Raw genomic sequence first — 19,725 nt, forward strand, 5'->3', positions numbered from 1 at the left:
GGTATCCGTAGAATTCAGAGGAAAAAAAAAAATAAAGGCGATCTTCGGGGAATTTTGTCATTTTATGTGAGCTCTTCGCGTGCGTAGATGAAGGGTTGTAATCAAAGACCGCATAGTGTGCGCACGGAGCTCTTGCGTTATATTACAGGGGGTGTGTGGAGGAGCGCGCATTCAGGGCATATTTGCGCGCGTGATCATCATTTTGGCTTTTAACAACGTGTCTGATTCGATGGAATAACAATTAGATGGGAGGAACCTAAGATATTAGGGAGATTTAGATTTTAGACGCGCGGACGTTCAAAGGAAGAAAAACATGATCTGAGCTTGCGCAGTAGCGCGCGTAAAGTCAATCTATTTTTAGCTTGCGTCGCCTGAGTTGTTTACTACGCGTACTGGGCTATTTTCACGTCCGCACAGTTTGCGACGCAGAGAGCTTCTTCATGCACTGATCATATGGGGGCGCGATTTTATTTTTTATACGTTGCGTCCAAGCGTAATCTAAAGCTACTTTTCCACACGACGCAGGGAGAGGAGAACGTCCAGCGCAAGCGTCTGCTCAAACGTCCGCGCGTCAAAATCTAAAGCTCCCTATTGACCGATTCTGTGACGCGCTATGTGTATTTTTGGCATGGGCAGCGCCATTAACGCGGTGTCTTAGCCGACCCCCCCCCCCCCTCTCCCCCACCCCCTTCCGCGCACGGAATGAAAAAACTGATGCATGGTCGTTTTAGCCAATAGGCGTCTCGTACTGAGTGCGCGAATGCTTGCTTAGTGCGCGAACCCTTGTTACAAGTGCGTGATAAACATGTTGCCCGGGGGTGGGGGAGAGGAGGGGGGGGGGGTCGGCTAAGACACCTCAAAATGAGCTCATGGCTGCGCCCAGTGCCACAAATTGTCTGCTGCCCTCAACGAACCCGAATCGGTCTATAGACCGATTCTGTGACGCGCTATGTGTATTTTTGGCATGGGCAGCGCCATTACTGCGGTGTCTCAGCCGACCCCCCTCCCACTCCCCCACCCCTCTCCCTACATTAGCATGCGCACGGAATGAAAAACTGATGCATGGTTGCTTTAGCCAATAGGCGTCTCGTACTGAGTGCGCGAATGCTTGCTTAGTGCGCGAACCTTTGTTACAGGTGCGCGATAAACATGTTGCCCGTGGGGTGGGGGAGAGGAGGGGGGTCGGCTGGGACACCGCAAAATGAGCTAATGGCTGCGCCCTGTGCCACAAATTGTCTGCTGCCCTCAACGAACCCGAATCGGTCTATAGGGGACTTAATCATACCGTAATTACGTCCTCAGAATACCGATTTTGCCCATGATTAAGGGCCTATTAACTTCTCGACTTAATTACGAAGTTAATTACAGACTTAATTACGACTTCAGAATACCACCCCAGGGGGGCATTTCATGAAGGAACTTGTCGGATAAAATATCTGACAAGTCAATTATATCCGACAAGTTTTGAGAAATTCTTTAGTCTGATTGGCTGATTTCTCTGAACTTGTCGGATATAATTGACTTGTCGGACATTTAATTTTTATCCGACAAGTTCCTTCATGAAATGCCCCCCTAGGAAGGTGAGTCCCAATTCCCAGGCTGGAGAGACCGAATCTGCGTCCTCGAGAGGGTCGCGATGGTATTCCTCGTAACGATGGAGATGGTATACCGGTAGTAGGCCTGTCTGGTTGAGGACGAAATTGGCGGAACAAAATGCCCCAGATAATGCCCAGCTGCCGCATGATAACCATGCTGGTAGTGTGAGACAAAAGGAATATAATGACAATTAAAAAAGATAAAAAAGGGCCAACTATAGGCCTATAATCATATGCGACAAAGGTCGAATAATCTAAAATAATTGGCTTTTTTTGTTTTGCTTGTAATTCAGTGTCGATAAGAAACCGTGGTAGAAGAAGTGCGGGTACTATAAGCCTACCCCTTATTTTCATTGTTACTGTAAAAGTGGATATTTTCGCGAGACTAATTTTTCGCGCTCGGCCGAGTAAGAAGAGTTTCGCGTGTTTTTAATTCCGCGGAATCAAGCCATCAGCTTCTGGAAAACATGGCAAGCAAAAATATTCGCGTGCTTTTATTTTCGCGCTAGTTTCTGGTTGCGCGAAATGCGCAAAAACTTCAACACCGCGAAAATTTCCACTTTTACAGGTATATAGCTCTAGATGAAACCCGGAAGTGGCATCAGAAATATAAACTGGGCTCCGAGCACGTGAGATGATGATTTCGTATCTGCAATGTTTCTAGAAGACTTAATAAGTTAACCAATGTTTTAGAGCTAAATAGGTTTCAGCTGGTCGCCATAGCTGATTCCGCACCAGGCAGGAAATTAAATTTTGTGCTCGGTGTGAGATACTATTAGGGCCTAAAGTTAAACCATGTCTCTTTGTAATACATGTATTAGGACCTTCTGGAAAAGCCCAGTGCTAACAATGAAATGATGCTTGTGGGATACAATATAAGGGTAAACACTTTTATTACAAAATTCAATCATAGGCCTAATTATGGGAATTCAGCGAATGCAGACATACAAGATCAATGAAACACTCACTAAGAGTTTGAGGAAAATCCGACCAGGACTATTTTAGTTCATATGAATGTTCACAGTTTTAATTTGTTATTTCATAAATGCTCTATTACGCTTTTTTGTATTCATTTCATTTCGTCCATTTTCCTTCCAACTAAATGCAATTCCAGCTAAACATAGGCCTACATACTTGTGCAAAATTCATAGGCCCTATCGGGGAGAACCGTGTAATAAATGAAATATACAATAGAAATAAATTGTGACTTTCATAATTGTACCGAAAGCAAAAATTGATGCAAAATTTTGTAGATGATGCAACATTTTTTTTCTCTCTCTCTTTTCTCTCCCTCTACAACAATGTAAAGGAGCTGAACTCTCAATGACACTGAACCTTTTACCTATAACTCCTCCAGAATTCAATGGCAATATTTACCTTCAAGTTTGTGGCATATGTTCAATATACAAAAGTAATTATTCTTTTCATAAATGTGGATCTTTTTTGTTTCCTCTTTATTTTGTTTTTAATTGTTGAATATTCATTTACTAGTTTTTTATCCTCAATATCATTCTACTTCACAACGTCATGTACAGCAGTTGTTTCATACACAATTAAACAATGCGGTTTTGGTTATCAACAAAATAACTGTCACGTTAAAGAGTACCTTCTGTCGGTCTTGGATATTAAACAAAATGTCTCGTTTTAGACCTTAAATGTAATGAGATACGGAAGGAACAGCAGTGATCATATATGCAAGATAAAACGAAGGAAACAATGCAGGACAAAGTGAAATTACCTGCGACACACATCTCTGAATCGAGGGGAAATTGATAAGTACATCGTTATCAGCAAATTGCCCATTTTTTGCCAAGTCGGTTCCGACCTTTAAAATTTCTTAAACAACAGTATAAAGAGCATTAATGTCTGTTTATGAGAAAGGAGGTCGTTAGTTCGGAAACACTTAATTTCCTATATAGCTTTCAAAGTGAGCTCTCTGATGGAAGAAAGTGACTTTGCACCACAAATATATTTCTCTCCAAAGATAACAGCATGAAAAAATTAACGTATAGGATTTTGGAGACGCAATCTTTTTCACAATATTTACAATAATGATACAAATTGCTGCATTACATTATTGTCATAGTCTGTCAATATTGTACAAATTTATGCGTCAATTTCGCCTGAAAATTATCAAAATGGAAAAAGAAGAGACAGTAATTTATTGTAAAGTTTGAAAAGAGATTGCACATGGCTCTTCTCCACAATTGTCACAAACTATATCAGTGTATTGAATGATAGGATAGCAAATCCTTTGAATGGATATGGTTTAGCAATTAAATTCAATCGATTTGTGTAGACTCTGTTATTCAATGACAAGATGCATCTGTATGGAGGATTCCGTTGCGTTAGGGAAATTATTCATGCCTATGCATGATTTTATCAAAAGGACGAGATTTTCAGTCTGTACTATTATGATTCAAAACAAACCAACAGAAATTCACGTTTTTCCATTTCAATTTTATTTCCCATGACCCCTCTTTTGTTTTTATGTTTGGTGCTTTCTTTTCGTAATTCATCAATCTTATTGTACAATGACATTAGGAAGTTCGCCCATATGTATAAAGTTTTTCTCCTTATATTGTGGTGATGATTTTTTGTTCCTTTGTGTGTGTGTGTGTGTGAGTGTGTGTGTGTGTGTGAGTGTGTGTGTGTGTGTGTGTGTGTGTGTGACTGTGTATGTGTGTGGGATGAAAATTATTAACACGCTAACTTGAGTTTCAATTGACTTTAACCAGTCGATAAACGTACTTTATTCTCAAGGTCATGTTTTATCTTACTATCTTTTTCCAGAATGCAGAGTATCAAAGCATTTTCAAGGCACAAAATTGAGTCTTTATTTGTATACATACAACAGTCATTATGAAGAATCAGTGGGCCAACTGTCTGGATATCTTTGCGCGTAAGAGTATGATATTGTCAAAGAGATGGCCTGGTGAAACGGAGAAAACAGATATTAAACTCAAGGCCAGTTGAGTACGAGAAGATTAAAAAGAGACTCACGGATCTAGCACTTCGCATGAGGCAAACTATCAAAAGATTGAGGGATAGCTGAACCCCCCCCCCCCCCTTCCTTGGAGAAAATTCCATGATTATTGGTACACGAAAATGCTATCTCGGTCACTGCCGACGGGCGAATGCCATGAATATTGAAGAATAGTATCATGAAACGAAACTCAAGTGAAAAATATCGCTAAATGCTGTTCACACAATATTCACGCTATACAGAAATGGTTCTGCACGAAACTACTATGGACAGCTAGTGGCTATTGCACTTTAGTTTTTGAAGGGGCTGCACAAACGAGATTACTGTCTAACATTGTTTCAAATAAGTTAGGCTGTTTGTGAGAATAGAGTTGATGTCATGCTATGGAATTATGAACTCAACTGCTTGTTTCAATGTCTGGTAGAATAATAAAGTGCTTCAAATAAATCTATGAACTACCAAACGATCGAGGTGATAATTAAAAATACATTACATCGAGTGATATTCATGATAAAGATTGCGCTCTTACGGGCGATTTATGGATCACGTGAAAGAAATGACTCATAACAGAACATATTAGAGCGTAATAATGCAGTGGGTTATCACTTGTCATGGTGGGTTAATTTATTACACATTTTGATGAAAAGAAAGACACAAACATACATACAAAAATGGTTCAGAAGAAGTTACGTTATAGTTAATATACAAAGATAAAAACACCAAAGCTGCTACGAGGAAACAATATAATATCAAATGCCAGCTGAATGCGGGGGAAAACAAAGGCCAACGGCCTATCAGTGCCTTAAAGTAGAAATGTCGCTATGCGACTGGTATGCCTCCCCCATAATGCATGGTTTTCCCAATAGGTCTATCGAATACTACAATAGATGACAGTTTCACGTAATTGGCAAAATATCAAAATGACAGGTTTGTCACAGATGTGTTAAATGTTCACTTGTCCCTGAACTTATGTTTAATTGCTATGGATGAATGGCTGTAGGCCTATTGTCTAAGAGTACAGGTAACCTTGGGGATTTGAGGATTTTTTACATGACTTTTGACCCTTTTTTAAGTTTAAAGGGTATGTGCAGTTCTGGTTGAGGTGAGGATTTAGCTTTTAATGCTTTGCGAGATATTCAGAAACCACTCTATGAGATGTCAAAGAGCATGCAATTCTAAGGGGTATCAAAAGTTTATTTGATGAAAATCGGTTTTTAAATGGCTGAGATATCCACAAACAAGATGAAACAAAGAGATCTCAGCCATTTGAAAACCAATTTTCATCAAAATTAATAAACGTTGAATCCTTCTTAAAATTACATGCTCTTTCATATTTCATAAGAGGTTTCTCATCATGTCACTTAGGAATATCATAAACATGAGTCCCCACCTCAACCAGTACTGTACAGTCCCTTTAAAGAAGAAGTGAAATTGAGCACTTAAACTTGATCTATTAACTTTTGACCTTTGACCTTTTGGCAAGAAACTTCCAAGAGAATCTCTATTGGGTAATACATGCATACACTAAATTTCAAGAAAAATCCTGCAGGCATTGCATAGATAAGTGGAAAATGGTGAAATTTTGAGGAGTTGACCTTGACCTTTGACCCCATGACCCCTAAATTCCCTAGATATAATATGTAGCAAGACATGTATGTCTATATTCAAAAGAGATCAAACCAGAGGATTTTTTTTTTCTCCTCCGAAACTTAAGACGTTATGACAAGCCGACCGGAACTCCATTTTATACATTCGTCAATCCACCATTGAAAGTGTAACAGCCTTTAACATTATCATGCACTTTCGGGATCAGTACTGTTCGGGATCATTATAATCTTATAAATTTATGCGATTTATCGACTTATACGACGTCGACCAAGGCGGGATTTACTGTATTATCATTTTATGATTGAAGGACTGAGTACAGATATAATGGTACATGCCATGCTCCTATATCATGAACAATTACTTCATCGTGCTCTTAGGACATGCATTCTTCATAATACCCATCGATCTTGTGCACTGAACAGCAAAGCCTTCTTACTGCTTCAAGACAGCAACCAGGGGCGGATCCAGGAATTCCGTAAAGAGGAGGCGCCTTTACGAAATTAAAGGGGGGGGGCGCACGCGCCCCCATTCTTTCTTCTTTTTATTATTTTTTGTTTAAAAAAAAATAAAGTGGAGGGGCGCGCCCGGTGCACGTCCCCCCCCCCCCCCCGATCCGCCACTGGCAACTGGATTGTTACAAAGTGCGTGCTGAAAAGGACCCCCTCGTGCGCAATGATAACACAATAAGGCAAGTGCCAAAATGTGTCTCGCCCATTCGCGTAGAAGAAATTAAAATTTTCTAACTCCCGGAAGTTCATTAACCCTGTCTATGACCTTTGACCTTGTGGTGACCCTCAACTCCCCAAGGGACATCTACCATCCAAGTTTGGTCACAAACGGACATAGGGAACAAAAGTTATGAGCCATAATCAAAACGTGCCGTAAAAACTTAACACTGGGCCCTAAAAGTTCGTTTACCCCTGTCTGTAACCTTTGACCTTGTGATGAACTTCACCTCCCCAAGGGATATCTACCATCCAAGTTTGGTCACAAACAGACATAGGTATCAAAAGTTATGAGCCATAATCGAAATGCGCCGTAAATACTGAACATTGAGCCCTAAAAGTTCATTGACCCCTGTTTGTGACCTTTGACCTTGTGAAGACCTTCAACTCCCCAAGGGACATCTACCATCCAAGTTTTATCACAAATAGACAAATACATCAAAAGTTATGACCATAATCGAAACGCGCCGTAAAAACTTAAAGGGACACAGTCCTCACGAAATTAAAAAAAATATGTTGTTGTTGGTACCTCCAATGAACTACTTTCACCAAAAACAAACTTTAAAATCACCAAATAAGCTCGTACATTTTGGTTGAAAAAGTGTGACTCTGCATGGTGAATATGCTAATGAGCAAGTCTTGGCGGAGAGTCATACGTCGTCGATGCACAACTCTTCCCAGCCGTGTTCTGCTCGTTATCCGTACGCTCCCTAGTTTACCCGGATGCATGAAGACGTCGGTGGCTACTCCGACTCGTATTTGACATTGTTTCTACGTTGTGTGTGTGTGTGTTTGTGTGTGTGTGTATGTATTGTGTATTATATTCGCACGTGTGGACGGTACAACTAGATGATAGATCTACGGTAGATACGCGTACGCACCCCGTACGCGGTTTGCCCTTCGCACTTTTCCAGTCTCAAGCGCAGCTGCAGCCCTACCTGTCGCCGCTCATGCATGTTCTATAGTACGTACACAGTGTACATATTTGTAGGTAGAAACGATACTACACAGGCCTGCTAGTACACTACAGGGGCGACCGCATTCAGCGTCGTCTGGTCAGGCTATCTTACATCAGTAGTTTTGCTCGAATCGTGCAGAAAATTTCCCAGGAAAATCCTTTTTTCCGTCCCAGACCAACAAAAGTATCGTAAAAGGTGAGCTGTATGGCTCTGAAATATCGGTACAACGATGCCGAACATAAGAAACTTAGGGCCTACAAAATCTCGAAATCGTGTTGTGACCTACCTGTGCGTGGACAATTTGTGAAGCGATGATTTTACGTGGACCGGCAGGCTGTCGCCCTCGGTTATAAACCGAGAAAACTCCTGAAACCAGATGCAATCCTGACCATTTGCTCACATGAGTTATAAAACAGAAACACCTCGAGCATCGACTTCGAAGAGAACCGAGGGAAAAAAGCGTAGAGAGGTAAGGAAAGTGGCTAGCTATGTTTAATTTACCGTGGGCCTGCAGCCGGGGTTGGACTGCAGTACAGTGCCACTGAGCTAGCTGCTGCCAGTGCCGACTGGACATGCACGGCAAAGTGGAGCGAAATCATATCCCTACGACCCCTGTGTTTACCCTTCCCGGCTCACGTCATATTTTTTTTTTCGAGGAAAGGCGATTATCTGACTACTTACAGAAATATTGAGATACAAACAATATTTTCTTTGAAGAATTCGACTCTCTCATGCACAGGTTATCTTCGGTTTGAATGCCAAAATCGACTGGACGGAGTCGAGTGTACTGTGTATGTATACATTGGTATGCTAAGGATTTGCGCGCGAGAGTGGTTTCTACGCTAAGAAGTATGCAACACGGACGGAAGCTAGAAAACGACCGTGCCTATTTGATGTCAAGTTCATGGTATATTTGGTTTAAAAATACATATAAATTTATGTTTACAATATTAATTTTTCGTAAATTATATATATCTAAGCTTGAAATATTTTGTTTAAAATTATAAAACCACAAACTTTCACATTATATGATAAAATTGCAACTAATCATTTGAACACTTAAATTGGTTTTTAGAGGCACGGCTGTCAACTTGGTGAGTAGGGCATGCACTACGTAGCATCTTTTTGCCGGCTCTTTCACGATCGCTTGCAGGAATTATTTTTCAAAAATCGCGTACGGAGACAATTTTTGATGTCCAAGCGTATAAATTGGTGAAAGTTTATATTTTTTACTCTTCTTAATTATCAGTACAGTGAAAATCTCAGGACTGCTTCCCTTTAACATTAGGCCCTAAAGTTCATTGACCCCTGCCTGTGACCTTTGACCGTGAGGTATGCTTCATGTTTGGTAAAATGTGTAACTTTGCATAACCACTCTTCCCTCCAAGTTTGATTGACCCGGCGTTCAGGGAGCTTTCGATTGAGGACGCAATGAGATCTGCGACGTAAATTGTGTGTGTCGTGTGCAAATTTCAGCCGTTGGCATAGTTACAAGCTTGAAGTCCTGCGTCCATCTCGAATCTACTTCGGTAGTAGGCCAAAATAACGTCGTTCTAGAATCACGGACAAGCCACTTGGTAACTAAGGGAGTTAGCCAATCAGAGACAGACGGACCTTATTTGGCAAGTCCCCGTTTATGAATGGAACCCCTCCCGCCCGCGTGTTTTTTTTAGACGGCACAGATTGGGGAAACTACAAATCTATCGGGGACCCTATCCCTAAACCTAACCCTAATCCTAATCCTAACCCTAACCATCAAACCCTAACCCTAACCCTAACCCTAACCCCAACCCTAACCCTAACCCTAACCCCAACCCTAACCCTAACCCTAACCCTAACCATAACCAAAAACCCTAACCCAACGTTTTTCCCATAGGTTTAACACGCGCCATGCCCCAATCTGTGCCGTCTTAAAAAAAAAACGCCTCCCGCCCGCCTATTTTGCACACTACACAGCTAGCTAAACAGCAGCAAACGATTGAACCATTTCTGTATCGCTTTTCACATACAGTAATACCGCTAGCTAGCGCCCTTGTACAGTACCAGTGTACGCGCCCCGCGTATGGATGGAGGAGTAGTGGGCTGTGATCATCCACTGCATTGGGGCCAGGGTGGGGGCTGCCGCGCCGTCCCCCCCCCCCCCCCGTGTGGGAGGACATAACATTCTTGCAGGGACCGATATGGATTCTGAAAACGACGCCATTTCGGTAAGTTTAAACTAGAATCTAGACTCTGATCCCTAGTGATAGCTACGCCAACGGGTACATACGATACACGCACACACGTTTCTTCCACTGGCTACAATGTTCAAAACAGTACAAATAAAATTTTCATTTTTCTTAATTTGTCGGAGAAAAAAATTACTTTGAAACACTTCAAATGGAACAATATACTTACAAAACAACATAAATTCACTTAAATTGGTTATTTACTTGCGATTTCTGCTTGAAAACTAGCAAAAAAAACGGAGCTTAAATCGGCATATCGCTGCACATGACGTTGTTTACAGCGCGACACGGTAACACTATGCCGGAAATAACGCATGCTTTGGAGCTACTTCCGGGTTGTAGGGGTCAGAGAATTTGATTGATTTATCGCGGGCATTTTGATCTACGATCGCGAACGATGGCTTCCAATGAAGGTGAGAAATTTCTGAGCTTGTTTCGTGTAAAATTTGAATTTTTTCGTGAATTATTTTTGAAATTGTGTGCATACAAAGATGGTGCTTCAAAATCTGAAATTTTACCCCGTTTTTGCTCTGAATTCATGAGTGATTTGGTGAAAAGTGAGTGATGTTGAACTATACGAGAACCTGTTGTCTGTGTTCAATAGATAGTGTGTGTTTTAAATACACCGGCATCAGGGGGAATCCCGCTGCCGGGGATTGCCGGGAATCATGAAAATGAGACCTTTTCAAAATTTTCGTCCACATTTCTTTCTCTTTTTTCGCGGAATAGCGCCCTCATTGTTGAGAAAATGCCCAGTCTACCTGAAAGCCTAAAATAAAAGGCTTGAAAGCCTTGAGAAAATCCCCTTATCCCCCTTTTAAAAGTCAATTTGAGGTTTCTATATTCACAACTTGTTAATAGACCTGTTAGTCTGTATTCTGATCAATAAGTCTGACCATATTTGGCATGGGGGGGGGGGGAAGTCACCCTGATCCCTCCCACCAAAAAAAAAAAAAAAAAATTGAATTTTTTGTTTGAAAAGGTTTAGCATTTTCATGATTCCCGACAAAAACAAATAGTTATTAATGAAGCAGACCTAGTGCTTACCTACATCCTAATGACTGTATGGGGTACATGTGATATGCTCCCCCCCCCCCAAAAAAAAAAAAAAGACACAAAGAAACAAACAAAATCTGATCTGATTAAAAAAAAAAAAAAAATGTTTACATCTGGAGAGAACTAGGACCCAGAATTGGGGGGGGGGGGGGGGATTACACCTCACTGAATTATAAATAGAATAAGATAAAATTACTTTCAGGTCTCGAAAAATTGGGGGTGGGGCAACGTATGTTGCGGAGGGACATATGCGATTTTTGTCACTTACCTTGATGAATACCTCATCCTCTTCTGATTAATGCCACTGTTAGATGACTTTAGTAGACGACATTTTATGCATTTCCTATGACATGCACAATAGCCATATCCGCTCAATCAAAAACTACTTAATTTGATTGATATCATCCCAATAAACAATAATTGGAGCGAATAAGGTGTTTTCAAAACTTCAGATTCACGTAACCGTGTTAATACGCTATTTACACAGGGTCACTTAAAACAAACGTTCAGGAAAAATGGAAAATAGGGGGGGGGGGGATATATGAGTGCTGTCTTTGCGAAGTATACCATGAACATTAAGTAGAAACCAAACTTGTAGGCCTATGCTTCCATGATATATGTTGGCAAGAATGAGAGAAGTTGTGAAATCTTTGAGAAACTATTTTTTGCCATGTCTAAACATTTGGCCCCAACTGTTACCTGTAATGTCTAATTGTCTTTTTACTTCAAATTGTCTAGTATGTAAAAACCTATAAAATGAAAAAGATGAATAATAAGATGATTTCAGATTCTGCTCTTACATGTACCATGGAATTGCCCATTTGGAATAATTAACATATATGTGGTTTTTTTTCTATCTTTTCTTTTGTTGGGTTTATTTCAAATTTAAGGAACTATGACTTCAGCAACTGTAACCAACCGACAGGTTTTCGAGCTTCTTAAAAGTCAAACTCAAACTGCAGTTGCAATCCATCTGAAATCAATCTTCCCAAATAGTCCTCCACATACAACTTTCCTCAAGACCATCCAATCTCTAAAGAACAAGAAGAGACGACTCCAAAAGGATCATCCTCGACTCCCTCATTTCGAACTATTTTTGTCAGCCCCATTTGAGCCACCATGCAGTAAACCCAACTTGCAAAAGCCCAAAGCTGTATCCGGTATTTGTGATGAACACAAACGATGTCCATTTGAGAGTGTCGCCAAGGATGCTGTGAAAGAATGTAAACAAAAGACAAGTGTTCTGGAAAATCAAGAAAAAATCATCAGTCAAAAGAGAAAACAAAATGAAGAGTTAAGCTATGAAGTGAAGAAAATCAAGCAACAAGTAAAGTACCACAAAAAGCGTAATAGTGAGTTCGACACTAGACAGGAAGAAAAAAGTGAAAAAAGGATTGTTGAACTTGAGGAGGAGGTAGACAGACTGAAAACGGTCATTGTGGAACTTAGGCATGAAAACAAGGAACTCAGCAATGAGCTAGGACAGAGAAAGCCTGGTAAGATAGAGACTTACGATTATGAAAACAATTGTTACAATGATGCTACAAATAAGTGTGTGTTTGACCTCTTAGATAACCATGTTGCCACATCCAAAGTTTCCCCTGTCATAAATGCAGTGATTGAAAATCTTACTGAGCAAAAGTGCACCCGACTTCCTTCGAAATCAACCATCGAAAACATGAACATCCAGCGACTTGCTATAGCACAAGAGCAATTGTCTTCTACAGTCTCACAGCAACCCAACACTACACTGTACTCTGATGAAACTTCAAAGTTTGGCGAGAAAGTTATGGGATACCACATATCGGATGAAGATCAACGGTATTATGTCCTGGGCCTTCGTGATATACCAACAAAATCAGCCAGTGACACCCTCAGCACCTTCAAGGAACTGTTGCAGGATCTAGATGAAGCCACATTGTCTGCTTCAGATGCAGGTAAAAAAATCCTTGCAAACATTCGAAATACCATGTCTGACAGAGCGGCCACGGAGCTAAAATGGCACGAGCTTCTTCAAAAATACCGTTCTGATGTGCTACCAACAATACAGGAAAACTGGCAAAACTTGTCTGATGAGGAGAAGCAGCCCCTGGAAAACATAACATCATTTTTTTGTGGTCTGCACTCCCTTGTTCAGTACGCGGAAGTTTGTGAAAAGACGCTGGACTCTGTAGAAACAAGCCTCTTCGATGGAAAAGGAGCAGGAGCACTTGTGAAAGGCCTGGCCTTCAAAACAGAGGGAAATGGTGTACTGCGCCTTGTGAAGAATGCAAGTAAGGCCTTCGCCCGTGGAGGAAATGAACAATCAGGTGTGTATGGACCATTCAAACTCTTCACCAAGGAGTTTCTACAGGAGAACGGATTCAGCAAAGTCCCAATAGTCCCATTCCGAGGGAACCGGTTTAATATAATGTTTTTCAATGCAGGCTTCATTTTCTTCTTGCACAAGCAAATGACATCATTCCTCGACAGCTATGGGGCATCAAACAAGTTGCTGAAATGCGTAGAGGCAGATCTGAAGGAGCCCTTCTACCTCGCTGGGTGCAGAGCCTTAGGACTCATCAGCAAACATGTAACGGCTCCCTTATGGAGGATTCTGGAGGATAAGGCTGTGCACATCCTCGACTTGCCCCAAGTTTATAGTCGCATCCAGGAAACCTTAGGTAAGGGCACCGACAATCCCCAACAGTTCATCGATGGTCAGCTAAGTCCCTTCCAGGTAAGCAGTGATGCCGTTCTGGACAGCCTGACCAACGCTTCCGAGCATGATGGACTCACTTGCTCCATCCTGAAGAACCTCTTGCCTGCTTTGGCACAAGTCATGAAGTCCCATGAAGCCCATCTTGAAGTTGAGACAACAGATGATCAGCGGGCAAGTACGAAGAGTGTCGCCAAACATAACAAGTTTGCAGAAAGGGTATTTGCTTACCTGGACCATCTCATGAGAGTAAGACCGAATGCTACTCTCCTTGGATTGGAAGCAACAATTATGTTCTCTCTCAACAAGACCAGTGAGTGGCTGAAGTCCTTGCCTGACCAAGAAGCCAAGAAGCTTATCAGCACAGCCAGAAAGCACTCGCGAAAGCTTAAGGCTCAATTCAAGGAGAGAGTTGAATCCATCCGCCAACAAAAAAGAGAGGCAATGAAAGAGAAAGAGAGAGAAAAGCAGAGGAGAGAGGAAAAAAGGCAAGCAGACTTGGAATTCTACACCCAGGAAATCCAATATTATGGCTTGTGGCAATCTGAGCGGGAGGTAGAGGAAATGGTCAACTCTTTTAGGTCTGACAACGACAAGGTGAAAGCTCTCAAATCCCAACTGAGGTTTCGTCAGCATGTATTGAGGCAGACAGCATCCAGGCCAGAAGTGTATAACTTCAGCAGCAAAGGCTCGGCACACTCCTGGCAAACTCTGCAATCCAATGTGAAGGAACTCGTACGACAAGCCTTTACCCTCCCTCCACCATCAGTTGTCGATGAAGGAGTCCCGCTTCTTGTAGGTAGAAGGGTAAGCCTGGTGAAAGTTCCACTCCACTCCATTCCTGAAAAAAAGAAAGACTGAAAAGGAAATATATTAGTAAATGCAATGTACACATTTCATTCATTTATATTACAATATGCATGCAACATGATTGAATGTAATGTCATTGTACAAGTAATATTAAATGCGATATGAATTAACAACCTATTTCATATAGGTAAATTACTTTTTGCAGCTGACCGGCATTTTGTCATTTTCTGTTTCTATGATTTGAGGTATGTACTGTATGCTTTATTTATCTATTAAGTAGTTTGAGTTGAATACTTTTTGTGTAATGTGTAGTGTGTAATATTATTTGATTTAGATTATTTTTTTCTTGACACTGACATCCTTCCACTCTTTCCCCAAGGGTTCACTCGCAACCTACTTTGACCATAGCCGAAATTATGACATGACTCTAAGTTGCATGTATATGTTTTATATTGTATCATGTTACTTACTTCAAAATATGTTTTGTTTTTGTTTTTATTTTACTTTGTTTGCATGATCATAACGTAATAAATACCATTTTCAACTTCAATAAACTTTTCTGACTTTCTTGGAAGACTGTTTGTGTTTTATTACATCAATGAAATCAACATATTTACAGGTAATTGTTACAGTGATTGAAAAGACATGAACAACTATAGCAAATTCAATAAATACAAATAAATGAAAAAAAAAAGATAACAATGAACTTTATTTTGTCAATTTTCTGTTTGTTTAGTTACACATGTATTTTAGTTATGGAATATTGGGCTGTGTGTGTTGGTGTGTATGACTTTTGAGCACAGGTGGTCCTTTATAGAAGTTCTTGTCTTCCTTGTTCTAATTATCCACACATGTCATCTCATGCAATGATACCATCTGCATTCAGTGACTCTTCGACTAAAACTTGTCCTCAATTAATTGGTACTAATTTCTACAATACATGGCTGCCTGAAATGAAATTTATGTCGGTTTATATGTGCACAGGCAAATAGACAAAATGTCTAAAGCTATACTAGGTGAAATTATTTCCATGTCTTGTCATGCCTCATAATATTATTTTGACCATTTATGATTTATGACTTAGCATTTGGTTTGTTTTTAGTTACCTTTACTTTATATTTGTTTTTATTATAATTTGCCTGGTATCAGCATACGGTAGTGTGGAATAAGCATATTTAGCCAGTGAGCCAATTTAATTTTTTGTATCCAGTATCTCATTTTATCCGGTTGGGAAAAAAATAAAGGAAAACAAAAAACTACAAACAACAATTTTTTACATTTTGTAACAATCTTTTATATCCAATTTAATAGTACAATTCAATATAATAGTACAATCAATGGCCCACTGTATTTGAATGCAAAAAAATATAATATATCTCATAAGAACAGAAGACTCAGCATTGTTCTGTTAAAATTCTGTCAATAACAGATTAACCACAAGTTCCAGGAAGGTGACTACAATGGCAAGGTGTTGAGCTGTGTGCCAGGGTACCCAGAATGGTTCAACGTAAAGTATGATAGCGATGACGCCATCTACTCCTGTAAACTAAATGAGGACTACAAGAACGGAGACATCAAAATTTTGTGCTAGTCATTGGACTTTGTAAAGCCAAAGGATTCTCAGCGAGAACTACCTACACAAAAAGTAGGTCATTTCATACATGAATCATTCATTCCATATAAGTTTTGAGCAAATTTTCATGATAATATGCCTATGATTCAATAATGATGCATTTTTAGAACTTTGTAACAAACATGATACAATATATATATTTTCTCGTTAGTATGGGGGGGGGGGAGGAGGTTGAATCCACTGCCAGCGATATGCCGATTTAAGCTCCGTTTTTTTGCTAGTTTTCAAGCAAAAATCGCAAGTAAATAACCAATTTAAGTGGATTTATGTTGTTTGGTAAGTATATTGTTCCATTTGAAGTGTTTCAAAGTAATTTTTTTCTCCGACAAATTAAGAAAAATGAAAATTTTATTTGTACTGTTTTGAACATTGTAGCCAGTGGAAGAAATGTGTGTGCGTGTATCGTATGTACCCGTTGGCGTAGCTAACTGATGTCTACACTTCATTGATTTTGTTATCATGTCTTGTGCATGTAATTTGATTACTTCCATACTTTGTAGTTTTAATTAATATGCAAATATATGCATATTCACATAAATAAGGGGTAAAAACTTTACATTCACCAGGAAAGATTGTTTGGTAATGTTGTACTTTAAGTTCATTCACAATGATTAACGCAGCTACATGAAGCTTTGCTGTGTTCATTCGAATTGTCAAATCTAGTCCATGAATATGAAGGCTCAATATGTATGGAAATTTATGCAAATTTATGCATATTCACATAAATAAGTGGTAAAAAAGCTTTACATACACCTGACAAGATTATAAGGTAACTTTGTTACTATAAGTGAAATTCACAATTATTTGGCAAGCTTTGCTGTGGTCGTTTGATTTTTTTGTCTAATCTTGCCATGAATATTGATAAGGCTCATTATTCATGGAAATTTATGCGCATTTATGCTCATTAAAATATTGTTGACAATCTTTATGTGATTGAAATGACAAAACAAAGCTTGTTTGATGTAAATTAAAAGTAATTGATAATTGTTTTCAACACTTTAGAGATTATGGTTGATCCTAAAGAATAAGAAGGAAATTTTCTTCTGATTATGAATAATCGGAAGAAAATTACCTAAATTCAGCAAATTAAATATGCGCTAATTTGCATATTCAAGGTTAAGATGAAAAAACCGTACTCTTAATGAAAAGATAATTGCGTAAGCTTCAAAACAAGTACAAACAAGCCATACTTTATACATCAAATTAAAAATCATTTGGGTATGCTACTAGTGATACTAATACTAGTAATAGATAGCCTAAATCAACATCTATCTAACGTTAAATTGACAGATCTAACGACCAACGTTAGCTATTTTTAACATGTTGTTAACAAAGCTAGAAATGTAGAATAGATAATGTTAGCGTTAAGTCTAACGTTAAAAAAAAAAGTTAGGAGGTTGATCTGACAAGACTTTACAAGAATCTCTCTAACAAATAGCCCTAACGGTTAGGCCTAACGTTAGATCTAGAAATGAACTAGAACTAGATAACTGACGTTTCTTTCTAACACGGTCACGGGTACTTCTGTTACTTTACAGGTTAATAACTGGTTAGAATTAGATCTAGCCTACCTATACTATATTACTAATAATCTAACGTTGTTAGGCCTAACGTTAACACGTAACTTTAGTCCTAACGTTAGTCGTTTAATAGATCTAACGTTAGATGTTCCAAGACTAACATGTCAGACCTCCTTGTCTAGACCGAGTTAGATCTAACGTCACTCACTACTCACTACTGTACTGATGTAGCTAGATCTAACGTGAGAGTCGTTAGATCTGGTTAGGTGGTCTATTGTACTTGTAGTAGCCTAGTACCTTTTCTACAGGTGTAACACCTAACGTTTACAAGTAAGAACCTGTTTAACAAGGTTAGATCTAACGTGTTAGGGCCTAACGTTAGTGTTTTGCAACCCTAGCTAGATGATTATGAAAGACACGATTTAGGATAGATTCTATAGGTCTAGGCCCTATAGCTAGCCAAGGAAGTAACGTTGGTTCTACGTCCATGTGTACTGTTAAGTCGTTTAAAGACATCTACATGTTAACGTTAAAGTTAACGTTGGTTAGACTAATTCATTTAGGCCTAACGTAGGCCTTAGTGGATGTCAAGATCTTGGCGTTAAGAACAGCACCGTAACACTAACAGTAACACTGACACTACAGTTTATAAAGGCCGTAACATTAAACCTCCTAACATTGAGTTAGATCTAACGTTAGGAGGTCTAAGTTAATGTTAGAAACAGGTTCTAACGTTAACATTAGATCTAACGTTAATGTTTTAATCTGATCATGTTTATAAAGTGGTTGTAGATCTTAATATGCATGTGTTTAGATTAAAAGGGATCGTACAGTTTTGGTTGAGACCTAATTTCTGGTTTCTAACATTTTTTGGTGAGATAATGAGAAACCTCTTATGAAATATGAAAGAGCATGTAAATTCTATGAGGAATTCAACTTTTATTTGATGAAAATTGGTTTTGAAATGGCTGAGATATCCAAAAAAGAGCGATTCTAATGAAGTGTGGGACCCACACTTTGTTACGATTGCTTTGTTTTACTTTACTTTTGGATGTTTCAGTCATTCCAAACCCGATTTTCATCAAATAAACTTTGAATTCCTCTTAAAATGTTATGCTTTGTACCGTACTACATAATAAGTTTTTTCTTGGTATCTCGCAAAAAGTTAAAAGCCCAATTCTCATCTCCACCAATACTGTACCAAGTAGTTGTGTATCATTCCTTTAAATGTGTTTTTGTGTGTGTGTGTGTGTGTGTGCTTCACGTGAGTATTTTTAATATGCGTGTGTGAATACAACATAAATTTCATTGTTTCATTCTTTATTCTTTCTTACTAACGTTAGTAGTAACAGCCAATGCAATAGCATTAACTCACGAACCGTCTGTAAAATACAAAATCACTAACTTCTGCTTCTAATACATAGAAATACGAGACTGTGAAGACAGAGTCTGAAAAATAGCAGTGGTGCTAGGTAGTGATTGTTTTATCAAGAAAAGAGTGGTGCTAGTGTATTGTTCCCTTCAGCTACGTCGGTGATTCTAGAACGACCTTATATTGACCTGCTTAATAGATTCGAGATGGACGCAGGACTTCAAGCTTTTTTGCACACGACACGCAGAATTTACGTCGCAGATCTCACTCCGTCCTCAATCGAAAGCTCCTTTTTAACCTTTTTCCCGGCGTTCAGACGATCCCCCTCTTCGCGGGGAGCGCGTAGAGAGATTGTATCTTTTTTACGATCGACCGTCCACACATGTCTTGATATCCCCCGGTGAACGGGGGACAAACCACGGCTAGGCACCGTATGCGCGTACAAAATTGCATTTTGAGCATGCGCACTTAGGAGAAAAACAGCTGCATGAGCTGCGCGCTCTGTCCCCCACCAGAATTTGTTGCCGGGCTCGAC

General features: G+C 39.5%; 1 protein-coding gene across 1 annotated transcript; it reads left to right on the forward strand.

The window, feature by feature from the left end:
* Window positions 1-12,911: 12,911 nt before the first annotated feature.
* On the forward strand, window positions 12,912-16,350 carry LOC139743326 (uncharacterized). The gene is made up of 2 exons (XM_071653816.1): window positions 12,912-14,662; window positions 16,095-16,350. Exons 1-2 carry the CDS (start codon window positions 12,947-12,949, stop codon window positions 16,254-16,256), a joined length of 1,878 nt encoding a protein of 625 aa, XP_071509917.1. The 5' UTR covers window positions 12,912-12,946; the 3' UTR covers window positions 16,257-16,350.
* Window positions 16,351-19,725: the final 3,375 nt, after the last annotated feature.

The sequence above is a fragment of the Diadema antillarum genome, unplaced genomic scaffold (assembly GCF_040938485.1).
Source record: "Diadema antillarum isolate AM-2024a unplaced genomic scaffold, OU_Dant_1.0 seq00001069_RagTag, whole genome shotgun sequence".
Lineage (NCBI taxonomy): Eukaryota > Metazoa > Echinodermata > Echinoidea > Diadematoida > Diadematidae > Diadema > Diadema antillarum.

Excerpts from the sequence above, each read along its gene's own strand:
- LOC139743326 (XM_071653816.1), top strand. The coding sequence starts at position 12,947 with ATGGGATACCACATATCGGATGAAGATCAACGGTATTATGTCCTGGGC. Across the intron at positions 14,663-16,094 it reads CGCTTCTTGTAGGTAGAAGG|ATTAACCACAAGTTCCAGGA; the intron begins GTAAGCCTGGTG and ends TGTCAATAACAG.